General features: G+C 40.0%; 2 protein-coding genes across 3 annotated transcripts in view; both read left to right on the top strand.

The window, feature by feature from the left end:
- The window catches only part of abca3b (ATP-binding cassette, sub-family A (ABC1), member 3b), a 33,462-nt gene extending 18,432 nt beyond the window's left edge, over positions 1-15,030 (top strand). For both annotated transcript variants that reach the window (XM_042228615.1, XM_042228616.1), the window contains exons 11-31: positions 855-1,001; positions 1,191-1,320; positions 1,423-1,577; positions 1,959-2,114; positions 2,227-2,437; positions 2,640-2,790; positions 3,388-3,486; positions 5,164-5,362; positions 5,447-5,753; positions 5,838-6,111; positions 7,898-8,102; positions 8,221-8,440; positions 9,483-9,641; positions 9,764-9,936; positions 11,421-11,549; positions 11,666-11,860; positions 11,966-12,153; positions 12,249-12,419; positions 12,516-12,712; positions 13,245-13,318; positions 13,935-15,030. In XM_042228615.1, the coding sequence (XP_042084549.1) occupies positions 855-1,001; positions 1,191-1,320; positions 1,423-1,577; positions 1,959-2,114; positions 2,227-2,437; positions 2,640-2,790; positions 3,388-3,486; positions 5,164-5,362; positions 5,447-5,753; positions 5,838-6,111; positions 7,898-8,102; positions 8,221-8,440; positions 9,483-9,641; positions 9,764-9,936; positions 11,421-11,549; positions 11,666-11,860; positions 11,966-12,153; positions 12,249-12,419; positions 12,516-12,712; positions 13,245-13,318; positions 13,935-14,066 (3,672 nt within the window). In that variant the 3' untranslated portion in view covers positions 14,067-15,030. The remainder of the gene's footprint in view (positions 1-854; positions 1,002-1,190; positions 1,321-1,422; positions 1,578-1,958; positions 2,115-2,226; positions 2,438-2,639; positions 2,791-3,387; positions 3,487-5,163; positions 5,363-5,446; positions 5,754-5,837; positions 6,112-7,897; positions 8,103-8,220; positions 8,441-9,482; positions 9,642-9,763; positions 9,937-11,420; positions 11,550-11,665; positions 11,861-11,965; positions 12,154-12,248; positions 12,420-12,515; positions 12,713-13,244; positions 13,319-13,934) is intronic.
- A 212-nt stretch (positions 15,031-15,242) lies between these two features.
- The window catches only part of LOC102307971 (cytochrome P450 2K1-like), a 40,272-nt gene continuing 29,388 nt past the window's right edge, over positions 15,243-26,126 (top strand). The window contains 9 exon segments of the mRNA XM_042228624.1: positions 15,243-17,555; positions 17,660-17,822; positions 18,591-18,740; positions 18,892-19,052; positions 20,181-20,360; positions 20,461-20,602; positions 22,460-22,644; positions 22,751-22,892; positions 22,983-23,167. Coding sequence (XP_042084558.1) covers positions 17,355-17,555; positions 17,660-17,822; positions 18,591-18,740; positions 18,892-19,052; positions 20,181-20,360; positions 20,461-20,602; positions 22,460-22,644; positions 22,751-22,892; positions 22,983-23,167 — 1,509 coding nt within the window. The 5' untranslated portion in view covers positions 15,243-17,354.

Here is a 26,126-nt window from a genome sequence, read left to right on the forward strand (position 1 = left end):
ATGCTACCAAAGTCTGCAGATGGGTGGCGTTAGGCAGCACTAGGGAGTGTCAGTGGTCATTGTTGAGATCTGTTATATCCAAGAGCTTTTCTCTGATAAAATGAAGCTGCTCTCAGTGAAAGTGGTTGTCACATACGGGGGCAGAAGAGTTTCCAAACTAGAGGTCTCAACATATCGACCAGAGGAAGCCTTGGGTTCAGCTAGTTAGAATAACAGGAAATGTCTGAGTATCTAGAGCCAAAACAAATAAGGTTTATCTATATAACAACTATGAGCGATCACGAAATGGCGTGCCTTTATAGACATGCGCGCCTACACAAAAATAAACTCCTGCTAACCTTTTTCCCAGTTGTCAGGAATTTAAGGGACTGCCAGAAGGGTGTGGATTAGATGTTGACGCACTTTCCTCCATGTCCATTGTGTGAGTGGGTGTCAGATGGTGTTTCTGCTCCGTAGAAAGGGGAGGTTTGACTCCGGTCTTTAGGAAGTGAATCAGGAGGTGGTTTGGCTGGGAAACAATCTCTTCATGCAGAGTGTACATGAACAATAATAATGTTGGCTCGATCTCTCTTTCTTGTGATTAAGTGAATGATTGTGTTCCTCTTCCTTCCTTATGTCAGTGGATGATTACCTGATTCAGTGATAAGTCAGAACACACTGTGTGTGTGTGTAATATACGGTGCTATATTACACACACACACCATGTGGTTAATATAGGATGCTATATTTGATGTTCTCCTAGTAAAATTATACCGTTAGATATACTGGAAATGAATAGTGAAAATTTGGGGTAAAAGTTTTGGAAGAAATGCTGGTTTACTCCCCTTGTCTTCCCTGACTGTCTTCCTCTGCAGCCTTCATACTGGTGCAGCACCCCTCGCATGGCTTTGGTAAATGAGAAGGAAGAAGAAGAGGATGCTGAAAAGGCCATGAAAGGAGAGTTTATAGAAGAAGAACCTGCTGGACTCGTGTCTGGGATAAAGATTAAACACCTCGCTAAGGTGAGCAGCAAAACACTATGATCCAGAGAGTAATCATGACCACTTTAGCATACGCTGCAGATGCCCCAGTGGAAAAGAAAGGCCACTAATAACTCCACCGTAGTACTCAGTGTTACTACTAAAAGGTAAATGGACAAAAAGGTTACGCTTCATGCATTACATTTCTGCTCATGTCACGCGTTTTAACAGGAATTCAAAGTGGGCAACAAGACACGTCAGGCCGTACGAGACCTTACAGTGAACATGTTCGAAGGACAGATCACAGTCCTGCTAGGACACAATGGTGCTGGGAAGACCACAACATTGTCTATGCTAACAGGTTAGACGCCTAAATGCACATGTAAACAAGCAATAAATACACACACACACATTAAACATGCCCCCTAAATAAAAAATTTAACTACCTTCCTTCATGTTTCAGGCCTGTTTCCTCCCACCAGCGGCAGGGCTTATATCAGTGGTTACGACATCTGTCAGGACATGGCTCTGATCCGACGCAGCCTGGGACTTTGTCCCCAGCACGATGTATTGTTTGATAACCTTACAGTACAAGAGCACCTGCTGTTCTATGCACAGGTATTTACACACTTATGCACTTTTATGTAAAAATACATCTCTATGTACTACACATCCACTATAGCTTAATGTTTCCACTTGCTGTTATACACCTTATAGTACAAGGTGTTCACACTGATTCCATTAAAGTGAGTTTAATTGGTTTTGTTTATTAAAAACATTAAAAGCAGCACAAAGCACGTTTTTATTGTACTTTTATTACCTTTTTTTTTTTGTCTTTTTCCTCGCACAAAAACTTTGTATGAGTTGAGTAGCAAGTGAACTTCTCCATTTTCTGCACTTACCTGCTGTCTCCCAGCCTCTCAGTTTGTATTAACGTAAATTAGCTGCAGAAAAAACCCGATGACAACCTGATCCATTTGTTGTCTACTTCATATCCAGCTGAAAGGCTACTCCAAAGACAAGATTCCAGATGAGGTGGACCGGATAATCCGTATCTTAAACCTCGAGGATAAGCGACATGCTCGTTCCAAGACCCTCTCTGGTGGCATGAAGAGAAAACTTTCTATTGGGATTGCTCTCATTGGAGACTCCAAGGTCTGGAATTAAAAAAACAACAACAACCAAAGAACATTAGAGTCATTTGAGTAAAATGTGTAAGTATGGGCGGAGTACTGCAAACTTTCTTTTCCTTTCTGCCCATCTGCAGGTTGTCATGTTAGATGAGCCCACATCAGGTATGGATCCATCAGCACGACGTGGCACCTGGGACCTTCTGCAAGGGGAGAAACGCGGCCGCACCATCCTGCTCACCACACACTTTATGGACGAGGCTGACCTGCTCGGTGATCGAATTGCCATCATGGCAGGAGGAGAGCTGCAGTGCTGCGGCTCACCACTCTTTCTCAAGAATAAATATGGTTAGTGAAAGCATACTGTACTCTCAGATGGATTCTTGAAAGGCAGTTTTTCTTTCCTAGACTAGCGGTGGTATTACAAAAGCATGCATTGAAATGTTGCTGTTTTGTTTCAACAGAAATACTGCACGTGGACCAACTCACATGCAGTTGAACTATTCTTGGGACTGATTCTGTAAATGTCTTATGTAATATTTTTAACCAGGTGCCGGATACCACATGGTGATCGTCAAGGATGCTCTTTGTAACGTGTCCGAGATCACCCGCCTTGTTCACATGTATGTTCCCAATGCCACTCTGGAGAGCAGCGCTGGAGCTGAGCTCTCTTATATTCTTCCCAAAGAAAGCACCAGCAGGTGAGCATTGATCATACGCACAAAAACACAGCGTGCGGACTGACCTCTTTGTAAGAAAGACAACAGGCTAGAAGTCACACCGGGTGAAATGAACAACTAGTATTAGACTGAAAAAACTGAAAGACATACAGGGACATACAGGGACATTGGAGTTATTTCAAGTATACAAAGAAAAACAGCAACTGAATAATAAAATAGTCATATAATAAAAGATGTAATAAACTGTAGTATTTTAACACATTATGCGCAATAAAATGTAGTTATTTAGGAAATTGTTCTGCTCTCACATGTCTTTTTATTGCAGACGATTATGTATGTATGGGGAAGGAAAAGAACAAAGAAAAAAATGGAGTGAGGGAAAAGCACGGAAATATTACTTTGAACTGTTAGAAATGGGTCAACAGATTATACAATACCACAAATTGAATCAGTGAATGTATTTATTAACTCAAGCCAGCTTTTCATTAAAAATGTAACTCATTTTCACTTGACTACTGGTGACATGATTATATTAAATAAAGGTAGCAGCAATTTTGGCTCTGTGTTTTGTTTTGTTTTTTTAATTTTATAATCAAACTCTTTGTTGCTTTCTATCAGGTTTGAATTGCTGTTTGCTGAGCTGGAGATGAACAGAGAGGAGCTGGGCATCGCCAGCTATGGCGCTTCAGTAACTACTATGGAAGAGGTTTTCCTCAGGTAGGAAATATAGGACAAGTGACAGTTTTTCTCTCCCTTAAAGTCATTTTTCTCTCGGGTATCACAGAAAATTAGTCTCTGATCTGTAAAAATACATTTTTGTAAAATTAAAAGCTTTAAAATGACTTTAATGAAGGATCACAAAGGCAATAAAATATTTTCTGGGGAGAATTTTAGTGAAGATGGGGATAAAACTGGTTCAGAGCGTACTTAAGTAGTAGGTTTAATTAAGTTCAACTGACTCGGATCACATGGGGGACATTATGTTTGCTATCAAATGTTTGCTCTAAAGTCTATGAAGATTCTGTGAATTTTGGAGAAGGAAGTGGTTTTCTTCCGGACGTTTTCAACAGTAGGAGTTGAGCCTGCACAGAAAAAATGAATGCTATCAGAACCTCCTTCCACAACACACGGCTCCTTCCCTGTCATCAGCTTCCAATGTAATCTAAAACAGAGTATGCTGTTGCAAAAATGGGTTAAAGGACACTATGGATCGAAGCGTGACAATGATATTTCTCTATATAGTGTCGTCATCAGTCAGGTATCACTTGGAGCCAAACGGTGTGCAGACCTTTCCTCCTTCTTTTACGTAACATAAGATAGTGTTACATTCACAAGCAGTAGTGTAAGACTAAATGTCTTCTAGTATATAAAACAGTATGGACGTGATAGAAAAGGTTATAGTTGCTTCTAGTCGTAGGTATAGGGTGTTCAGTGCCTGAATCTTTTACGCTTTACTGAAAATCGTTTTGGAATTTGTGGAACTTTAGACGCCACCTTTGATAGAAATAAAATATAAAAAAATTTGCTTGCAAACTCAACTCTTCCTGATCCACTGCAGTCCCAGCCGCCTTATTCAGTTATTTTTTCTTCCCCTTGGATTTAATATGCGTATCTGTGGCAACGATCACAAGACCGCATCCACTGCGGAAGGCTTACGCTGTGCTACTTCAGCTGGCACGAGTTTAACATTTGTATTTGCTGCTGTTCAGGCCTCATTATTTATGATTCATACTGAGAATCCAGCAGCGTGTTCTGGCCATTGACACATCGCACCAAAGAAAAGCTGCTGTTGGAGCGTTTGGTCGTTTAGCTTCTTTCTTTCATTCATATTTTACAGCCGAGTGTAATAACTCCATTACACAATGCTGCCAATTAATTATTATCAAACTATAATTATTCACAACAAATAAATCACCTTTAAATAGTGTTTTCCTGAGATTTTGTTGCTAATTTGTTGTGCTGGGTGTTGAGTTGAAAAGCTTTAAAATGTAACTTCTGTGTTTTTTCTTTTTTTTTCTTACCTGTGAAAGTACATTTCACAGATAAGTGGCATATTAAGAATATAAAACTAAACTGCACGCTCACAAAGGCACTCTGTGAGCCCTCTCATTGATTATTGAATTATAAATAGGCCCAGAAATATTTTTTCCCTGCTGTCTTCACCGCACTGTGCTGAAATGAATTAAAATGTTACAGATTGAATAGATTCTTCTCTCCTCATACATGTTTCTATCATAAACAGTTGATATTTAATGTTAAACTATCTAAACTATCTAAATTTTATTTTTATTTTTTGTGTCAGCTATAAAACCAATGGTGTGTTTTTTTTTGTTTTGTTTTTTTTGTTTTTTTTTTTTTTTCAGTGGATAAAATGAGATTTATTTGTGTTTCCAGAGTTGGAAAGCTGGTGGACTCTAGTTTGGATATCCAGGCGATCCAGCTGCCAGCCCTGCAGTACCAACATGAGAGACGCTCTCATGACTGGACCATGGATGATGCCAGCAGCATCAGCGGCTTGACTGATGTCACTGACTTCACAGACAGCGGCACACTCATCTCAGAAGACTGCTCCAACATTAAGCTGAACACCGGGGTAAGACAGGAATAAAAGCGATGCTCAGCGTCTTTTTAGCGAATTTGCTCTGTTGATTGAAGCTCCCATTTTCTCTTGTAACAGGTCAGACTACACCTGCAGCAGTTCTATGCCATGTTCCTAAAGAGGGCGCTGTACAGCTGGAGAAACTGGAAGGTGATGGTGGCTCAGTTCCTGGTCCCTCTTGTCTTCACTGTTGTGGCTTTATTTGTGGCACGCACTCTTCCCAGTCATAATGACGCTCCGAAACTGAGTCTAGGACTCAGTCGCTATGGTCCCACCAGGGTTCCCGTTTCTCTGCAGTCTGGGGCAGGACCCCTGGCTTCTGCCTGGGCAAGCGTATACGGTTCCCAGCTCTCTGCCCAGCTTGGCGAACTTACCAATGCTACTGGTAAGCGTAACGAGGAGGACAAATGCTTGGTGTTGCTGCTCACTTTTGGTATTTACTGATCGTAAGCCTTCGTTCTCCCTGTAGACTTCAACGATTACATCCTAACTCAGGCGGACGAAGAAGGAGGCAGCTTTAACGAGCACTGCGTGGTGGGCGCTGTTTTTCGAGGTAGCAGCAACCACTTTGCAGAAGCTACAGCCTACTTTAACAACGAGGGCTACCACACACCTGCCACAGCACTCATGATGGTGGACAATGCCCTGTTCAAACTTCTAGCAGGGCCGAATGCTTCCATCCAGGCAGGCAATTATCCCATGCCACGCAACCTGTCTGAGAGTGCTCAGAACCAGCTCTCAGAGTGAGTAGAGAAAGGATGGGGTAGTATTTGCTAGCAGTGGGAATCAGCAGATATCCCATGATGCGATATTATCACATTACTTCCTTTAGGATTCAATATTATTGTGATTTCTAATATTTTGTTAATCCGAAGCATCACAATAACACATATTGTGATTTTTCACTTTTTCACTGCAGATTAAGATAAAAAAAGTTCAACTTTTGATGATATCTGAAGTCAGTCTTCCATCGGTGTTTGATTTGGTCATTACATGCACTCTGTTTCTATTAATACAGCAATTAACTGTCATAAATTGTTGAAAATCACATATCTGTTGCTGTATACATAGACAGGAATTCCCATTTAACTATTATAGTTGTGCTTCAGCAAGTCTAATGAGTCGAGTCCCCTCGAGTTGTGCTTATTGACAAAGATGGCAACACGCTGGCAATCTGTTTGCAGATTTAGAACGATTATTCGCAACACTTCGACAATCTCCCTGAGAGTGAACGCAGTCAGTCCAAGTCAGACTGCAGTAATTTTGCCTCCTGCCACAGGCGACCTGTACAATCACGAGTGAACAGCTAAAGGCAACCATTTAGTCGCCACAATTTGCAATCGATCACAAAATGTGAAAAACAAAAAACTATAGAATCACCACGCAGCCACCATTTTTCTTCTTTTTTTGGAGATGCAAGGAGGTTGTTTTCCTATTTTGACTTGTGGGACTGAGCCGTTAGCTGGCTCTGAAATAGGACGTAGTGTTGGCTGGTTTTTCAGTTAAGCCAGTTTAATGTTTCCTCTGCTCTGGATGTTGGTGCATGAGATGAACCTTGTTGTTCATAGTATTTTAATTTGATTTTTTTAATTAAAAATTTTCAATTCTATGCTGGATCAGTTGAGACTGAGCCTAGTATTTGCTCAGTCTCAAAAACTTCAAACATTCAGACTAATTAATAGAAGTTAGTTTAAGAGCACAGTTCCAAGCAACTTAAAAATCACAGAAATTAGACAGATAGAAGTTAGATTTTCTCAATTTAGTCATTTTTGTATGTGATGCGTACACCTAGAGCTTTCCTTGAATCAGAATTTTAGATTTTTCTAAAAAAACCCAATCAGCACATGTGTACTCCTGTTCAAATGGAGCTCTTTCCTTTCACGCAAAGAAGGTGTGAGTGAGTAAACAGCTGAAACCAATTCACAGCACTTCCCAGTATGAAGTAACTAACATCTCTCCTCTCCAGCTTCAAACAGTTTTCTCGTGTTTGATGTTGCAGGATGGTTGCTCTACAATATTTTTAATTTCACTATCACGAGGCTCAAACAGTCAAAGTGTTGCTGTGTTTTTTCTCTAGTCGAGCTCATTAATACCCTTTACTGTTTGGAAAATAACCCTGCAGTGATGAGGGTGAGCCAAAGTGACACATCATTGTTACATGAAGCAGATTTGCTTCCTTTCTTTTAGGGTGACTAAACCCATGTGTAGCTTTTTCACTGTGGACTTAGAAAAAATGATCTCTCCACTGCTTGTCCACCTACAGCAAATGAGGCAGACACAGACAGTGGAACATTTTGCTGCTGGGTATCATCCCTAAAGTGTTGGTAGAGACCAACACACCACCACACCAGTCTTAACAGGGTTAAGATTTCTGGTTTCTGAAATATAAATCGGGCATTTAAATTGTATTCAAGTTATGTTATAGCAGTAAGACTTGGGACATAGAAAGACGCCCTGTCTGCAACCTTTTCCCACCTCTTTTCCATCTTGTGGTGTAATCGTCGCACTCTTTCATTCCATTTTATGTAGGAGTAAGACAGGGTTTGCCATTGCTATCAACCTGATGTATGGGATGGCCTCCCTGTCCAGCACTTTTGCCCTGCTGCTTGTAACAGAGTCCTCCATCAAGTCCAAGCATGTGCAGCAGGTCAGCGGCGTCTACCTGGCAAACTTCTGGTTTTCAGCCCTGCTTTGGGACCTGGTCAACTTCCTGCTGCCTTGTCTCCTCATGCTGGTCAGTATGACATCTGTTACTACTGCAATACTCAGACAGGATAATAAGGCAGATTGATTGGTTTCAATATAGGGTTTTGTTTATCTGTTGTATGCATGTATGTGTATATTTCCTTCAGGTGGTGTTCCAGGCTTTTGGAATCAGTGCTTTTCTAGAGGACAACCACCTTATAGATGTGTTGTTGTTACTTCTGCTGTACGGCTGGGCTGTGGTGCCTCTTATGTACCTGCTCAGCTTCCTCTTCTCCACTGCTGCTACTGCATATACACGCCTCACCATCTTCAACATGATCTCAGGCACTGCTACCTTTCTGGCTGTCACCATCTTGACGATCCCAGGTGAGAGCGGTTATGGATGGTCACCAGTCAAAATACGACAGCCCCTCTTTTTCATACTGCTAGTTGTTTTTTAGGTACACTTGTTTACAAATGAGCAAATTTTAAATTAGCCAATCACATGGCAGCAACTCAGTTCATTTAGACATTTAGACACATATTCAAGGCGACCTGCTAAAGTTAAAAACAAGTATCATAACAGGGACGAAAGGTGATTTAAGTGACTGAATGTGGCATTGATGTTGGTGACAGACAGACTGCTACATCAGCAGAAGACCACATCTGGTGCCACAGTTATGAAGAGGAAAGTCAGGGTGTAGTTCACACGGGCTCACCAAAATTAGCAGATTAGAAAAACATTGCCTGGCCTGATGAGTCCCATTTTCTGCTATAACCTTCAGTGTGTTGGGTTTAAAATTCAGAGTAAACATGAAAGGATGGATCCTTCCAGCCTTGTATCAACGGTTCAGGCTGCTGGTGATGTAATGAAGTGGAGGATATTTTATTGCTCCACTTAGCATCAACTGAGCATCATTTAAACACCACAGCCTGAGGACTGTTGCTGACCATGTCCATCAATTTATGACCACAGTGTTGGCTGCTAGCAAGGTGTACCTATTAAAGTGACCAGAGCTTTTACGGCTCAATATTTTTTCCATTAACAAACTCAATATTTTTAATAAACTCAGACCAGCAGTATGTAATGTGCCAAATTCATGTATTTAAAAAATCACTTAGTCCTTCTTTTTGGCATTAGGGCTCATCTCCCAGCAGCAGTGCTTCTGGCTTGGCTCTGTCCTTCACTGAATACAATAGACAGTATAAGTATGTGTGGGAAGTCAGTGAAGAATCATGTTTTATTACCTCCTACTGGTAAACTGGATTAACTTTGTGAAAAGGAGTGGGTTTGTGAGACGTACTTGTGATGAGAACCCTGGATCTCTACACACTCGTTTAGGTCCTCGTGGGGAAAAAAAGATGAAGAATGCTTAAAAAATAAATCCATCCCGTTAAATATATTTTTATTATAATATTTCCTGTCTAGAGTTGGAATTGCAGCACATGTCACACTTGCTGGATAAAGTGTTCCTGATCTTCCCAAACTACTGCCTGGGAATGTCCTTCAGCCAGTTCTACCAGAACTATGAATATATCTCGTTTTGCACCTCCAGTTTTATGACTGAATTAATCTGCAAGCAATATAGTAAGTACTGCCTAAAAGATTAATCGCTTGATTTTTATTCTCAAAAGTTATTTTATTTGTGCCGCGAGTACAGAAGTTTACTTGTGAAGTGCAGAGGTAACCTGGTAATTCTCTGTTTGTAGACATCACATACCAGCAAAACTACTTCTCAATGTCAGAGCCCGGGGTGGGACGATTTCTCGTGGCCTTCTCCGTGCAGGGTGTGGTCTTCATCATTCTGCTGTTTGTCATCGAGCTGCAGTGCATCCACACTCTCTGGAGACTTTTCACCTCACTATTCAGGAGGAGCAAAAAGGTAGATGAATTAAGAGGGTGCTTAAAAAGACTAAAATATTTCTTCATGGTTAATTTGCAAACATTTCTGCTACTAGTGTGGTCTATATTATGTTGCATTTGAAATGCGGTCAGTTTGAATTGTGTTTTTTATTTTTTCCAAGGGAACAGTTTTGAGTCTTGGAGGAATTAAATATTGATTAGTATATTAAGCTGCTTCACCAGAATAGATACCCTTGAGGCACTTGGTAGTTCTAAAATGGATTACCACCTCTGCATTCATCCTCACAAGGACATAATATTTGGAGCTGTAAAATCCATGCAAAGCTGAACAGTTGGACTTTAGGGATTATTTGACATTGAAAAATTGCATATGAAATTATCATTTGTGTTGCTAATTTAAGAAAACACCTCAGAGCTAAAACTAGAAGTAAAAGTGATTAGGTGATTGTAAGAAAAAAGATTTATTTCATTTGTGAAACAGTCACAATCTCGGTCATTTTCTCTTTTCTCGTGTTGAAGATTAACTGATCTTTCTTTGCAGTGGAAGGCTGTAAACTCTGGTGTCAGGCTGGTCGGACACAAAAGGCTTTTGAAAGATGTCATGTTTGAGTATACGGGTCAGGGTTATGACTAATGATCGCAGAAAACATTCTATTTTTAATATTTAATGCTTACGTTTGAATTTGTGAAGTGGTGCGCATGCGGAATTTCTCAAGGGTGCACTGTGACACTATGCATGGCTATTGTGGTGGTCCATGGAGATAATATTATTAGTATTGGGTGCAGCTGAGGCTCAGAAGAGAGAGCGTGACCTTTACTAATTAGAAGTTTGGTAGTTTGATACATGGCTCCTCCAACCTACCTGAAAAAGAATCCTTGGGCCAGATATTGAAAGGGCTTACGCATAGACAAAGCCACGTGAATGAAGCTTGTTGTAAGAAAGCACTGACTGTGCTCAAATTGCCATATTTACGCTGCTACAATGATAAATGCATATATTAATTATGGCCACTATGGGTTTTTGCTCATACTGATCATCTATAGCTTCAGACTGCTTTAAATGCTCAGTTTCAGATTGTTTTTAGGTCACTCAGCTAAAGGTCAGATTAAACCATGGCGAGGTGTCCATTGTCCATCTCTCTTATAATGCCAGTATTTTATTAATGGGCATGTTATTCTGAAGGTCCAGCTCTAAAATGATTGTTTTGTTGTGTTTCCCACAGACCCACTCATGTCAGCGATGCACACTGCAAAGACAGCTGCACAATGTTTCCTAAAATAGCTACTTACCAAATCCTAAGACCCTATATGCTCTTTTTAAGGGAATCAGTTGAAACATGTTTCTGCAGTGTAACTGACCTAAAACGGACTTGTCTTATCCAAAATGGCACATAGAAAGCTATTTCACATAGAAACTGTGTGCATAGAAATGCAATTATCTGTACAGTATGATCCCTTTTAATATCAGGTGGATATCATGTCATTTTTTGGTGTGTTTTTTAGGTACCCATGGCAACAGCACTGCTCCCAGAGGACCGAGATGTTGCCGATGAGAGGAAGCGGGTCCTGGAGTGCCAGCCGATAGTAGAGTCTATGGTTGGTAGCCCCCTCATTCTGCAGGAGCTCAGCAAAGTAAGTGGCTTAGCTGTATTTTGCTTATTTGCAAAGGTCTTGACTTATTTTTTAAATACTTGGACTGAGTGTCCCAATTTTGAAATACATGTAAAACTGTTATCTCCTCTTCACAGGTGTACAGCAGCGGGGAGAGTCTCCTGGCTGTGGACAGGCTGTCTCTCGCTGTAGGAAAAGGGGAGTGTTTCGGCCTGCTGGGCTTCAATGGAGCAGGAAAGACCACGACTTTCAAGATGTTGACAGGCGATGAGAGCGTCACGTCTGGAGATGCCTTCATTGATGGATACAGCATCCGGAGAGACATTAAGAAGGTAAGAGGGAGGGAGATGGGAGAATCCACAAAGTCTAGAGTGGCGAACTACACTGCTTTCAACACACACAAATATTTAAAAAGAAGATTTATCTCTGTATAACAGGTGCAGCAGCGCATAGGGTACTGTCCTCAGTTTGATGCAGTATTGGACCACATGACAGGAAGAGAAACTCTGAGTATGTACGCCCGACTCAGAGGAATCCCAGAGAAGTACGTGTCTGGCTGCGTGGAGAATGTCCTGCGCTCGCTGCTGTTGGAGCCTCATGCTGATAAACTGGTCCGCAGCTACAGGTAGGTAGCTCTTTGGTGGAGGGAGGATACACATGTTATCCTGAAGAATGCTTGAAAAGGTTTTTCTAATAATGTGGCGTAATGCACATATGCAGCGGCGGTAATAAGCGGAAGCTGAGCGCAGGAATGGCTCTGATTGGTGGGCCTCCTGTCATCTTCCTCGATGAACCTTCGACTGGGATGGACCCCGTTGCCAGGAGGCTGCTGTGGGACGCTGTTACACGCACACGGGAGTCTGGCAAGGCTATAATCATCACTTCTCATAGGTACATGCTAAAGAATATGGTAGATAGCAGCTGATTTGCTCCATCTAGTTAAGCTTACACCTACCTAACTTTCCCACCGATATGTTCGTTCATCAGTATGGAGGAGTGTGAGGCCCTGTGCACCAGGCTGGCAGTGATGGTCAACGGTCAGTTCAAGTGCCTCGGGAGTCCCCAACATCTAAAGAGCAAGTTTGGCAGCGGCTACACGCTGCTGGCTAAAGTCCATGTAGAAGCTGAACTGGAGGACAGCGACCTGCTGCTATTTAAAGACTTCATTGAAAGCACCTTCCCAGGTCAGAGCCTCGTGATAGAAGAGTTGTTTCAATATTTCTAAATCTAACTATAAATACTTCTCATAAAAAATGTGAGTTACTAGAAGTAAGTTCTCAGGGATTGAAAATACCAAGATCATAAATAATTATATATATCTTAAGCTTCAAGCATGGCATTGCATGTTGAGGAAATTCTACCTGTTGTGGCTGTTTGCTGCCACTTGGTGGTGTTATGACTATATCCAATAACAAAAATGTATGCTATTCTTTCTCAAAAGACAGAAGCCATAATATCCAAAGACCTTACTGTTAATAAACTATACAATGAAGTTCCTTTTCTTCGTGGTGAAGCCTTTTAAATCCTTTTAATGAGTCTGTATTTGACCAATGCGGTCAAACCGAAATATTCCAAAAGGGTAAACAACACACAAGCGGCACATTTACAGTTTACTGAAACACTCAAGTGGGACGATAAGCTCATCAGATTAAGCTATTATTTTCAAAGTAAAAGAATAACAAAGCAAATGTAACTGTCAGTTTTCTTCCACAACAGGAAGTCAGCTCAAGGATGAACACCAGGGAATGGTGCATTACCATTTGACTGACAAAACACTAACCTGGGCACAGGTACAGTTACTTTTGTTCTTTTACCCAGCATCTGTTTGTCTATACTTTAATTGATCGTATTATGTTCTATTTTCTTACGTTTACCCCTGACCTATCCCTGGATAACTGAAAAAAAGATGAATGCACAAATGATGGAAATTATATTTATTTTTGTCCTTTTTTAAAAATTTTTATTATTGTTTTTAGTCATCTGTGAGTCAACTTTGAAGTAGATCGCTCACAAATAAAAAAATAAGTCCCTGCACTTGTGCTGTGTTATATCTCCCTCTATTGGACAAAATAGTAACTACATTGTTTAAGTCAGTTTTTTCTAGTCCTCTTGTAACTTGATCAAGGTTTCAACTTGACATTTTCCACGTCTTGATTGCCGTGTTTTAATTTTAAAGTCTGTATTCATATCATAACTTTAACATACAAACATGCTGTGATACATGGTGCACAAAATGCCTGGGAAAATACTGAAAAACAAAAAAATGTATATATAAAAGCTAACCAGTATTTGGATGTGCATGAAAAAGTAGATTTCTTTTTTTTGTCTGCTTAACTGTGTGCAAATTAAAGGTATTAAATGTGATCTTCACTTTTCCATGTCCTCTCTTTCTCAACTCCCATCTAGGTGTTTGGCACTTTGGAGGCAGCCAAAGAGAAATACCACATTGAAGACTACTGCGTGAGTCAGATATCACTGGAGCAGGTGTTCCTTAGCTTTGCCCAGTTTCAGCACTGCACACAGAGCGAGAGGAACTAGGTGAAGAATCTGTCCATCCCATCGCCCATTTCCTACACTACGTGCACACGGCCCTTACGCAGGGACTTGCCTCGGTTACATCGCCAGGCGTGGAGAGGAGAACACAGTTCGTCTCCAGCGCCGTTTTTAACCTTGAACACGAACACACACTCTGCGGGTCAGTGGCAAAAAACCAACTTCAGCGTTTCTTTTATTGTATCACCCGGATGTGTCTTTCTTTGGTCACTCATGCCATTTGCTGTTGTTTAAAAGTAGAAGAACTGATTCTGATTACGACACGATTACACTGACTCTTTTTAGCGAGGTCAAACAAAGAAAACTGCATCACTCAATAGATACTACCACTACTATGAAATGTGTGTGACAGGGATTATTTGTGTGTTTTAATTGAGTGTACAGTCTGTCATTTTGTTATTTATGATTTTTATTACTTTTTGTGTGTGTTCAAAAATGTGTGCTTTATTTCGGTGACTGTCAATCATTGCAAGAGAACGGACCACTCCAGTTGATTTTATTGTGTAACTGTCGCACACCTTTGAGCCTTATCTAACAAATGAGGGTTCCTGTTTCTTTATGTCACCCTTATGAAGAAGGACTGTTTTTGTTTTTTTCCTTAAGAGCCTCTTAATGTTGTTGCCAGATGTACATAATGCGATGTGTTCATGGTACTAAAACCATTTACTCATTTAAAGCCTGTTTTGGAATCATTAATGGATGCATGCCTAAAATAGGACTTGCAAAATGCACGAAACTGGGAGAGCAGAGAGCTGCTAGTGAACAATAGAAGGCCGTCCAGACTGAGGATTAATCCACAGGGTACATTTAGTCTCTTCTTAGAGCATTTACTACATCTCAATTTTCAGCTCCTGTGAGGTAACTATTCAGTTTTCTGCCCAACAAAAGTACAGGAACAGTGTGTTACTATGTGGATATCAGCTTCAGTGCTTACGTCGAAGCTGTTTATATAAAAAAAGAAAAAACCCACAAAGTGACGCTGGAGATTTTACTCGTGCCATTGTTCTGGTGAAACTCAAAGTCTTTCAATTAAAATTGGCCTAGAACACCGAGACTGCAATGACCTTTTATTGTTTTTTTCCATCAGCTGTGCAATTCACATGCTGCACCTGTGCATGTGTAAAGACAGCGACAGATAAAATGGGAGCCCACTTCCTGGATTCATCCCAGAGTCTGCAAAACAGATTGAAGACTTTTAATGTCTCCAAAAACGAATTCTTACTCAGTATCCTGCTGTTACAATCTGGGATAACCACACCGAGTCCTTTACTTGACATTCCTGTCCTCAAAGAAACACTTCCGAGAAATGAAATGAATGTATACCGTCTTACACACAAAAAGCTCTCTGACAGCTGTATTAACAGCTTGATATTATCCGCAGTGCTTTCTTTATGCTAAACAAGAAACTGATATTCCTAAAAACCCCACAGATGTGTTGCTTAGAGGTTTTCAAAGGTTTTTACATTATAATTTCTGTGTATTTGCACAAATCCTCTTTCATTATGTGTGTGACTTGAAATAACAGCATTGTTAGACAAGTAGAAAAATGATAAACATTTAAAAGGTTTGCGCTGCTGATATTGAAGAATGTTTAACGCTGAAATGTGGTGTATCAAATTTAAAAAGGGAATTTACATCATTGTAATTGTGTACTGTACTGTACCATGCCATGGGACTGACTTTGTCAACTCTAAATGTATCGCTACTCTTTTTAAATTAAATAATGCTCTATGCAAAAGGATGCAAAGCCCAGTGTGGGATCCTGTTTTTATATTTCAGTTTGTTCAGCATTTGTCCTGAATGGTTTTGCCACCAGAGGTAAGTGGTGAAGGGTTTTGAGTTTATTTTGTTGTTGACCTCTTCCTGGATTAAGAGGTCAACAACAACACACTGTGACAGACAAGGATGGGCAACCACATCATCCCCAGAAAGCTAACTTTCCCTTTAGGCCCCACAAAAAACCCCAAAACAAAATGCACACAAAACAAATGTATGTTAGAAATGGGTTTATGTAAATCTAAGCCAACCTAAAGCTGGACATCATGGCATACCTGCACAGAGAAGCAGGAGAACTGAGGTAGGCTAGAGTGAGAGAGTGGATAGCACCAGGTGTTCGAGTGTTTTACGATGCCCAACACCACTGGAGGAGAGCAGCGACAGACCAGTAGGAATGTAATCGAGTATTCATGAAGTACTTTAAGTATTTTCTTTTTTTTTTTTAATCTTATGCTACTTCAAACTTTTACGCTATGTTTTGCTCTTTGTTCCATTTATTTTGAAGTTTTTATTTATTTTTTATTCTTTTTAGATTAATTGCATTGTTATAACTCAAACTACCCAACAATATATAACTAATTAAAATTATTAAAGACCACAGGGCTACACATGAGCCTGAAAATGATGCCTATTGTTTTCTGTGTTGATTTTATTTCCGATTACGTATTCTCATTCTTGCTCACCCTGTTCCATCCCATTTCAGAAATCCTGGAAATACTCCTTCCCTGCTACATTTATAATTTAATGTTTGCACATCCTGATGTCCAGCAGCCTGTTTGGAGAGTCACGTGACAATCCTCATAGAGGAATGAATATATATATGCAGCAGAATTTGGATAATGGAGACCACTGTAAGGTCCTTCTTTAGTTTCCAAGTAAGCATTTTGACCTCCACCAGGTTAGTCTTCTGGAGCCTTTAGTGACCATATTTGTATGAGCCTCATTAACAAGCTGCCACACATGAACTGTTTGGATGTATCTGCTACTTACTTATTGTTATGCGACAAACTAATTAAATATTAGAATTCCACTCCCCAAACTTAGATCAGAATCAGCATACTTTATTAATCCCAAAGGAAGGATGAGCTGTATCACACAGCAAGCGATATGTTTTTTTTAATCAGATAACTGTGTTAAAATGTTCCAAAAGCCACCATGAGCATAAACAAGGTGGAGCCCCAGGGGACAGAGGTGGCGCCTAACAGACCTCAATCTTCTACATGTCTCTGTGTGATAAATAGCAACCCGGTAACTGAAACATTGCTGACCCTAAAAAAACATAGCTGTGGCTTTTTGAAGGGTGAGGCAGCTCTCACTTGCTCTGGCAAAACAAGTTCCTGTAATTAAATCACTGGGGGAGTTACCTAATGCACAGATGAGATATGCATCTCAGGGGCGGGAACATGGATGCTAAACCTATCATGGGAGTCCCTACAAGGAAGCTCTAGCAGTTTTCACATAAGTAACACAGAGAAAAACCACTGACACCAGACGGAGATGGCACTTTTTGTAGATTTTAACTTCTCCAGTTCCACCACTGTGCTGGCTGCTGCTGTTCTCTTGCTTGTTCTTTATCTCCTATCTGTCAGTTACATTTCTAAGGAAAGAGGGAAGGAACCCCCAGGACCGAGACCTCTGCCTCTGCTAGGCAACCTGTTGCAAATTGACCTCAAGAGACCCTACAAAACTCTGCATGAGGTAAATTAGGCCGTCTTCTCGTTCAAAAGGAGCAGCTTTAATGAAAGATTGCAATGTATTTAATGCTATTTCAGTTGTCTTTTGCTTAATTTTTATTCTTCCAGCTTTCAAAGACATATGGGTCAGTATTTACAGTTTATTTAGGAACCAACAAGGTTGTGGTCTTGGCTGGGTACGAAGCAGTCAGAGAGGCACTGGTTAACTATGCAGTGGAGTTTGGAGAGCGCAACGTCTCCCCGATATTTAAGGACCTGAACAGAGGTCATGGTATGAAATTCTTTCATAATACCATTTATTCTGTTTCATTTTACTATCACAAATAGTCCGGTCAACATATGATACCTGGCTTCTCAGAAATAACTAACAGCACTTATAGCTGCTGTGACTCACATGACTTCATGAAATACAGGTTTCCTCTCCATCCAGAGTTTAAAAAAAAGTTTAGTGCTACATATTCCTTTAATGTTGAATGTCTTCCGTGAGGATGTGACCCTGTTTGTGTAGTAAACTATGCAATACAGCACTTTTATTATGAAATTGCTTCAATCGTCCAGGTAAGGAAATCCCAAAAAGTTGATCCTGTTCATCTCGACAGCGTTTTCTGTGGGATAAACGTTTTGTCACTCATCCAAGTGACTTCTACAGTCTCAGCTGACTGCAAGATTCCCCAGCTTTATAAATAATGTTCATTGACCAATGATCATGAATCTGACATTTTTAGTCAGCGGTGCTAATTTCAATACAATAGAGTCACATGTACAATTTTAAACTATTTAGGGGAAAAAAAGACAAATGCAAATGTACTGTAATTTAGTAAAAACACTACATCCAGATGAACAGAATCGACTTTTTGGGGGGTACAAAATGTGATATATTCAAAAACAAAAACTACTTCAAAAGTTTAAAAATTTAAAAATACTCATTGTTTTCAGCCCTTCCTTACTGGTGGTTTAAGCCTTGTCAGCATGTTTCTATTTCCATGTCATAAAAATCAGTTAATTGAGTTTTTAAAATAAAGGATTTTATGTTTTGTAGGAATTTTGTTTGCAAATGGAGAATCGTGGAAAGAGCTGAGACGTTTTGCCCTCACCACCCTCAAAGACTTTGGGATGGGCAAAAGACTTACTCAGGGTAAAATCCTGGAGGAGTGTGGTTATCTGATTCAAGTGATTGAAGATCATAAAGGTATGGCAAAAGTACATGAACCATGAACTGCAATTTAAATGATTTTTTTTTAAATTAGCACACCTCTAAATGTTATATTGTGCATGTCTGTTAGCCCATGTATGGATTTATTTATTTTAGATTTTTTTTTTCTTGTGTATCAATTTTACAGGAAATGCTTTTGATACAGCTCTTCCAATAAATTATGCAACAGCCAACATTATCTCCTCTATTGTGTACGGAAGCAGATTTGACTACGGTGACCCTGTATTCAAAAACATGGTGAAGCGAGCCAATCGAACCATATGTGTCTCAGGTTCTGCATCAGTCCAGGTTGGCTTTTTGACAGATTCGATGAGTTGGTGAAGTTGGCCACGATCACATACATTCATATATGGAAGTAGAAAATTCTGTGAGACTAAAATCTTATAAATTAAATTAAATTAGCAACAACAAACAGACCTCATGACCTGATGTTTACTACATGCTTCGTATCTTAGGCTCCCATTCTACTTTTGAATACTCTAGGTCCCACAAGTAAACCAGCAGTGCTATGTGGTCCTATGAGGTCTATAAGATTAGACTGGGCCTGATTGTTCAAGACTTTGTAAGTGAAAGGATTTTAAATTCAACTTTGGATTTAACAGGAAGCCAGTGAAGACAAGCGAATATGGGAGAAATATGCTTGCAGTCAATACTCTCGCTGTAGCATTTTGGATCAACTGAAGGCTTTTCGGGGAGTCAGGATGGCCTGATAACTGATCCATCTCATGTCTGTCTTATCTGACTTTGCCGATTGTTGTCCGGCCTCCACCTCGTGACCTGCCTGGCTGAACAGGGATCCCAGGGGCTAAAGTCCCCATCGATATGGCTCTCTGGAAGGCATACACAACTCCCTACAATAACAAGGCTCTAAACATTCAGTGAAGAAACACAGGCTAGAGCCAAAGCTGTAGCGCTACCATTAGCAAATCTGGCTCTGTGGTGCATTGGAAATCTGACTATTTGCTTTTTCACAATCTTTTTTTTTTAAATTTTTATTATTGTTATTAATGCTCATTGATGCAAAGGCAGTAATTCTTAATCATGAGATACAATAAAATATATATATGACACAATATGCACTGATAGTCATTAAGGAATTAGATGGTAAAGCTACTTGAAAATATCAGATATCTTTAGATGCACAGCAACAGTAACTTTGTTATTTTTGATTTAAATTATTTCTGTGAGGGGAATTTTAAAATAGGTCAAGTCATCGCTGCTTTCATAAAAATGAAAACCAGGATTTGGTGAAACAATGTGTAATAATAATGTGTGGACTTTAATCTTGTTTTTTAATATTTAAACTATAACATGTGTCATTTGACAAAGTAAAATTTATTTAATTTTATTTCTAATAATTCAGTGTATTTACTTGGAATAAGCTTTGTTTAAGTTTTTTTTTTTTTTCTCCTGCAGCTTTATAACATGTTTCCTCGGCTGTTCGGTTGGATAAAAAATCGCCAGGTGGTGTTAAAAAATGTTGAGATGAATGTCAGAGATATAAAGAATTTAATTAATCATCTGAAAGAGACTCTGGAGCCTGGACTGTGCCGAGGGCTTGTGGACTGTTTTCTGATTCGGAAACAGAAAGAAGAAGTAAGACTATGTGTGTTTTTTGTTTTTTTTTTAATTATGATAATATTATTTACACTTTAGGATTGATAGCAATAAGCAATGTGAGTGTTACTTCTTTTAGGACTCCCGTGTTTTGGATACTCACTATAATGAGGAGAACTTGACATTCACAGTGAGCAACCTGTTTGCTGCTGGCACTGACACCACAGCAGCCACACTGAGATGGGGTTTGCTGTTAATGGCTAAATACCCACACATACAGGGTAAGGAACTGGACAAGACATGCAAGTCTCACCTCAAAAGAATGTGGGTGATAAGAAATACCACACTGTTAATTTGGGTTTCACCCAGGACTGTATAGGCGTTGGGTGAATAACAATGGTGTTCACCTTGGGGTGTCGGTCAGAACACACAGGACGCACAAATAAGGTTATTCCTTATTTACTGTTATTCTTTAACACAACAGCACCGTGATGTAACCACAGGCTTACAGGGATGGTGTACAACTTGTAGGTGGGGTCTGTGTGTATGGGCTCAATACTAAAGTAATAATGGTATTTCTGGTATAGCACAACTTTATCCTTTCAGTAGCTACCAAAAGTTAAGGAACCTAGCTTAGGATATTCATATAGAGATCCTCCAGCTTCAAACTGCATTACCCTTCCAGGACCTGAAGCTCAGCAAAGCACCCCAAACCCATCTATTCTCTGACTGGATTGTTAAATTTATGATTGACACGACATTGACCAATCAGGTGAAAGGCAGAAAAACTGGGACAAAATTCATACTCATAAGAAGAAAGTCACACATAGCCAGGGAACTTAAGTGTAGAGTTTAATACGCAGTTTTTTGCTTTGTATCTGTAACCTCTACGGTGGGCCTGAGAGGCCAAACGGACTGCAACTTAAGAAAACACCAGCAACAAGAAAAACGCTGCAAAAGCACACAAAAAACAACGGAAATAGGAAAAACGACAACGGAAATAGGAAAAAACAGATTAACAAAAGCACAAGAGAAGTGTTTCTGGGGAGACAATAACCCGACGGACCAGTTGCAGGAACCAAATTATGCTAAGAATTGCGCTGGGACACACTTAAAAGAAATGAAGGATCTATCGGTTTTGTGAGGAAAGAAAAGATGAGAGGTAAGTGTGTTAGCCTAACTATTAGTCTGAAAATACGTCAGCAGTATTATATGAATCATGATAAAACACACCATTTTTCGGTTCCTGCAACTGGTCCGTCAGGTTGTCTCCCCAGAAACACTTCCCTTGTGTTTTTTTTCCTCCTATTTTCGATGTCGTTTTTCCTATTTCCGTTGTTTTGTGTGCTTTTGCAACGTTTTTCTTATTGCTGGTGTAAGTTGCAGTCTGTTTGGCTTCTTAGGGCCACCGTTGTAACCAGACCTTAACAAAAAAATTTGTAACTGTGTAAATATTTTTTTACAAACACAAATCTTTTTTACAAACACACTTACACACTTACAAAACTCAGTTCACAACTACACATTTGATTTAAGAGTACAAAATATTTATGCCCACAATTTGAGCCCATATGTGTGGTCTGTAAACAAAACATATACAGAATGCTGATTATAATAAGGATTCAATCAAGATGTCTACTCACAGTTCTTTAGAGACGCACACAACTCACACTATGCCTAGACGTCCACTGTTGAGTCAGTTTACAAGGTGCCTCTTGCTATGTGTTAGCTTAACCTACATGCTCTGGACCATGTTCTCAATAGTTCAACTCTCTCGCCACAAGGGGGCTCTCGAACACAGTCGACAGCCTTTCCAACACACATAGTTGATATTTATATAAGGTGATAACACATAAATACGTATATAGAGTTCAGTGTCCTGTTGGGCTACAAGACCAATGACTTCAGTTATGGGTTTACTGACATGTCAGCAGGTGATATCAGAGGGAAAAGGCAAAAAAACCACCACCACTACCAGTCAGTGGTAAATAAATACACAGCATTTCATATGCAAACAATGTGCACCATAACAATATTCTGTGTATAATTTTTTTTTTATTTTTTTTTTTTTTTACACATTTTAGCTGATCTGTTAAAACTAATGTGGACAAATTTGTTTCTTTATTTTGTCTCTGCAGAGCAGGTCCACGAGGAGCTGAGCCGGGTAGTAGGAAGCCGACAAGTTTGTGTAGATGACCGGAAAAACCTGCCGTACACTGATGCAGTCATTCACGAGACTCAGAGACTGGCGAATATTGTCCCCATGTCTGTTCCTCACCAAACTAGCCAAGATGTCACTTTCAAGGGATACTTTATCAAAAAGGTCAGCTGCTGTACCTAAATATATTTTAACATCTTGATTCACTTCTGATAACCTGAACTAGTTCTGTAGATGTACATCTACATGAGAAATCTTCTGTTTCCCACAGGGAACTATTGTGTTTCCCCTTCTCACCTCTGTCCTGTATGATGAGAGTGAATGGGAGAGCCCACACACTTTTAACCCTTCACATTTTCTGGACAAAAAGGGTCAATTTGTCAGGAGCGATGCCTTCATGCCCTTTTCTGCAGGTATGACAACTTTGTCAGGCTTTTCTGAGAAAATTCTCACTAGCGCAGACATGATTCGTTTAAATGAGTGTAAACTCTTTGCATTTGCAGGTCGCAGGATGTGTCTCGGAGAAGGTCTGGCTAAGATGGAGCTCTTCCTCTTCTTCACCTCCCTCATTCAGCGCTTTCGTTTCACTCCTCCGCCTGGAATCACAGAGGATGAACTGGATCTCACACCAGCTGTGGGATTCACCACCCCTCCTTCATCTCATATGCTGTGTGCTGTCAGTCGCCAGTGAGAGACACATGGAACTTGACATTATAGCATTTACTTGTGACAATAGCATAAGCATTGTTTTTATCATCCTAACCCAACAGGAAACAGATGTCAGCATTCTGAACAACAGGCAACGGCAGATGTCAAGGAAACTGATTTTTCTGACTACTTTTTAGTTTTACTCCCTACAGTTTCAAACAAATATCTGTACTTTCTACTTATTACGTTTTCAAAACAGGCTCATTACTTTGGCTGTAATGCATTCGGGGGGGGAGTTATTATCTCGTCACTGCGGACCTTTGTTTGTTTATTAATCACCAGTGGATGAATAAAAAAAAAAAAGACGACATGTGTCAAAGTCAGGGATTAAAAGTGATTGTTTTTAAATGGTAAATGGCCTGCATTTGTATAGCGATTTACTCAGTCCCTAAGGACCCCAAAGCGCTTTACACTACATTTAGTCATTCACACACAGGCAATGGCAAGCTACGTTGTAGCCACAGCTGCCCTGGGGCGCACTGACAGAGGCGAGGCTGCCGGACACTGGCGCCACCGGGCCCTCTGATCACCACCAGTAGGGAAACATGGGGTTAGTATCTTGCCCTCCTGGCATGCAGCCAGGAGGCAACCTGGGATCGAACCACCGATTTTCTGATTAGTGGCTGACCTGCTCTGCCACCTGAGCTACAGCCACCCTGTTTTTAAGTGTCAGTTAATTTCCAATGCAACTTTCCTCTCAGCTCAACAAACATCACAAACACACAAAGTGTTTGTGTGCAGTTTGTTTCAAAGTGTGTTGCTAGCTAAAGGTCCAGCTGCTGTATTTCACAGGGAGAGAAAAGAAAGAGAGCCAACTTCACTCAGAGATGGAGAAAGATAAGAAAGACAGGACAGGAGAGGAAGAAGAGAGGTTAGATTCAAAGGTAACGACTGCTCAGCGGTATCTGATAAACTGGAAATTTAAAGCTTACATGTAAGTCCTCAGGTTCTTGAATCAGATGTTTTTGTACATGTGACATTATGCTTTTTAATGTTGTGAAACATGCTGTGAAACAAACTGAGGTAGAATAACTTTATTATCTAAAGGTTGCGTGAAAACCTCGCTGCAGGTTAGTGCAGGATAAACAGGTTAGTTTGTTGTACTGTGAAAAGTGAAGAACACACTGCTCTTTAGGAACAGTGTGTGACTGGTGCACAGTGGCTGTGGTTTCATGGTCACAGTTGGGTTGCATCAAGCGTAAGAGTCATCTGAATTTTAGCTGATGATGCTGAGATCCATTCACCGAATTCCACCTTCCAACTTTATACCATCTGAAAAAAGCCAGGATAAACAGTGTACTGTCAGTGTAGAGGAAATCAGCCAGGACAACCATGACACATCTCCTGACATCTGGTTGAATTCAGTTGTGCACATCCACAAAGAGCAGCTATCACAGCCTGTACACTTAGACAATCTCACTGTGCCACTGTGCACCAATTATTGTTGTCACAGTCCTGGGTCAATGATCCAGTGTTTTGTTTTCTGAATTATTAATAGTCTTTGATTTCATTGTTATTTAGTTTCTTGTCTCTTGATGTCTGTCTATGTGCTTCCCCTGTGTTCCTTGTTTCACATCTGATCGAGTTGTTTTCATGTCTGTGTTTTTCCTGGTTTCAGTGTCAAGTCTGTGCCTCTGTGCCTCTGTGCCTGTTTCCTGTTTCACTTTTACAGTCTCGTGTGCTATGTTAGTGTTTTCAGTTTTATTTCCCCGGTCTCGTTGTGTGTGATTTCTCCTCCTCCTCTGTCTCATTCCCTCATTATCCCTCTGTGTATTTAAGCCCTTTGTCGTCCTGTTTGTTGCTGGATTGTCTGCAAACTGCATTTCCCATGTTGCAGGGCTTTAGTGTCCTTATTCTTTTTTTTTTTTAGGTTTCTCCCAGTTTAGGTTTTGCTAGCTTACTCATTGCCACCCTTTGCTTTTGTTTGTATTCTGCTCTGCCGTAATAAAGGCTTACTCTCAATTCAAGTCCGTTATCAGTGACTGCATTCGGGTCCAATCTTTCTCCACTCCTCACCGTCTGCCACAGCAGACATGCCAAATGTGAGTTATGATTGTTTTCCACTCACTGAGGTATTGCAACCAATTTTAGGGTTCTCCAACCTCTCACATTAACCCCCGACTGCACACATTTTCCTGTTTAGAAAAACAATCTAGGTAAGAGAAAATATTTTTCTATAATTGGACTAAAAAAATGTTAAAGTTTTCCATCTACTGATATTATTTTGTCATTATGTTAATATAGCAGAAGGTTCAGTCAGCTTTGGACAGAAATAAAAAAAAATCCTCCAAAGAGCTATTTTTACTTTCATACTTTGAGTACATTTCAGAGCCTGTATTTGTTTGTTTGTTTTTTAATTTTACTTGAGAAAAGAAGTTGAATCAGTAATTCAGTTTTTACTGGAGTTTTTTTTTAGCAGTAGTATTTCTACTTAAGAACAAAATTCTGTACTTTTACCACCTCTACAAGGGAACCCTTTATTTCAGTCACTTCTAGCAAGTAAAAGGAGATTATAATACACAGAATGAGTTCTGTCAATCAAAATTTTCATCACCGACCAGAACTTTGTTTGAATGTGTGCTTTTTTACTAAGTGATTAACACGGCAAAATGCATTTGTGCATCATGTCACTGTTTTTGTTTTTCACTGTTATTTTAAGAGAGTAATTTGGTAGAGGTTTATTCTTTCAATTGCAACAAACTAAAGTCTTTAGATTTTCAGTGTGGTTTTTGCATGCGGTTAAACATATCATGAATATACAGAAGACACACTTTAACCAAAAGAGTGCAGATATTACAAAAGGCATGTAAAAATACAGCATGTTGGATCAAGCTTTAGATCATATAGGTATTCTTAGATTGTACTCTTATTTATATAATCTTTAAATCTTCTTAGCCAGCTATTTTAGAGCAACAACCAAAGTTGTGGAGGAAACTGAG

The sequence above is a fragment of the Haplochromis burtoni genome, unplaced genomic scaffold (genome assembly GCF_018398535.1).
Source record: "Haplochromis burtoni strain Fernald_Lab_line unplaced genomic scaffold, NCSU_Asbu1 Contig_336, whole genome shotgun sequence".
NCBI classification, from domain to species: Eukaryota; Metazoa; Chordata; class Actinopteri; order Cichliformes; family Cichlidae; genus Haplochromis; species Haplochromis burtoni.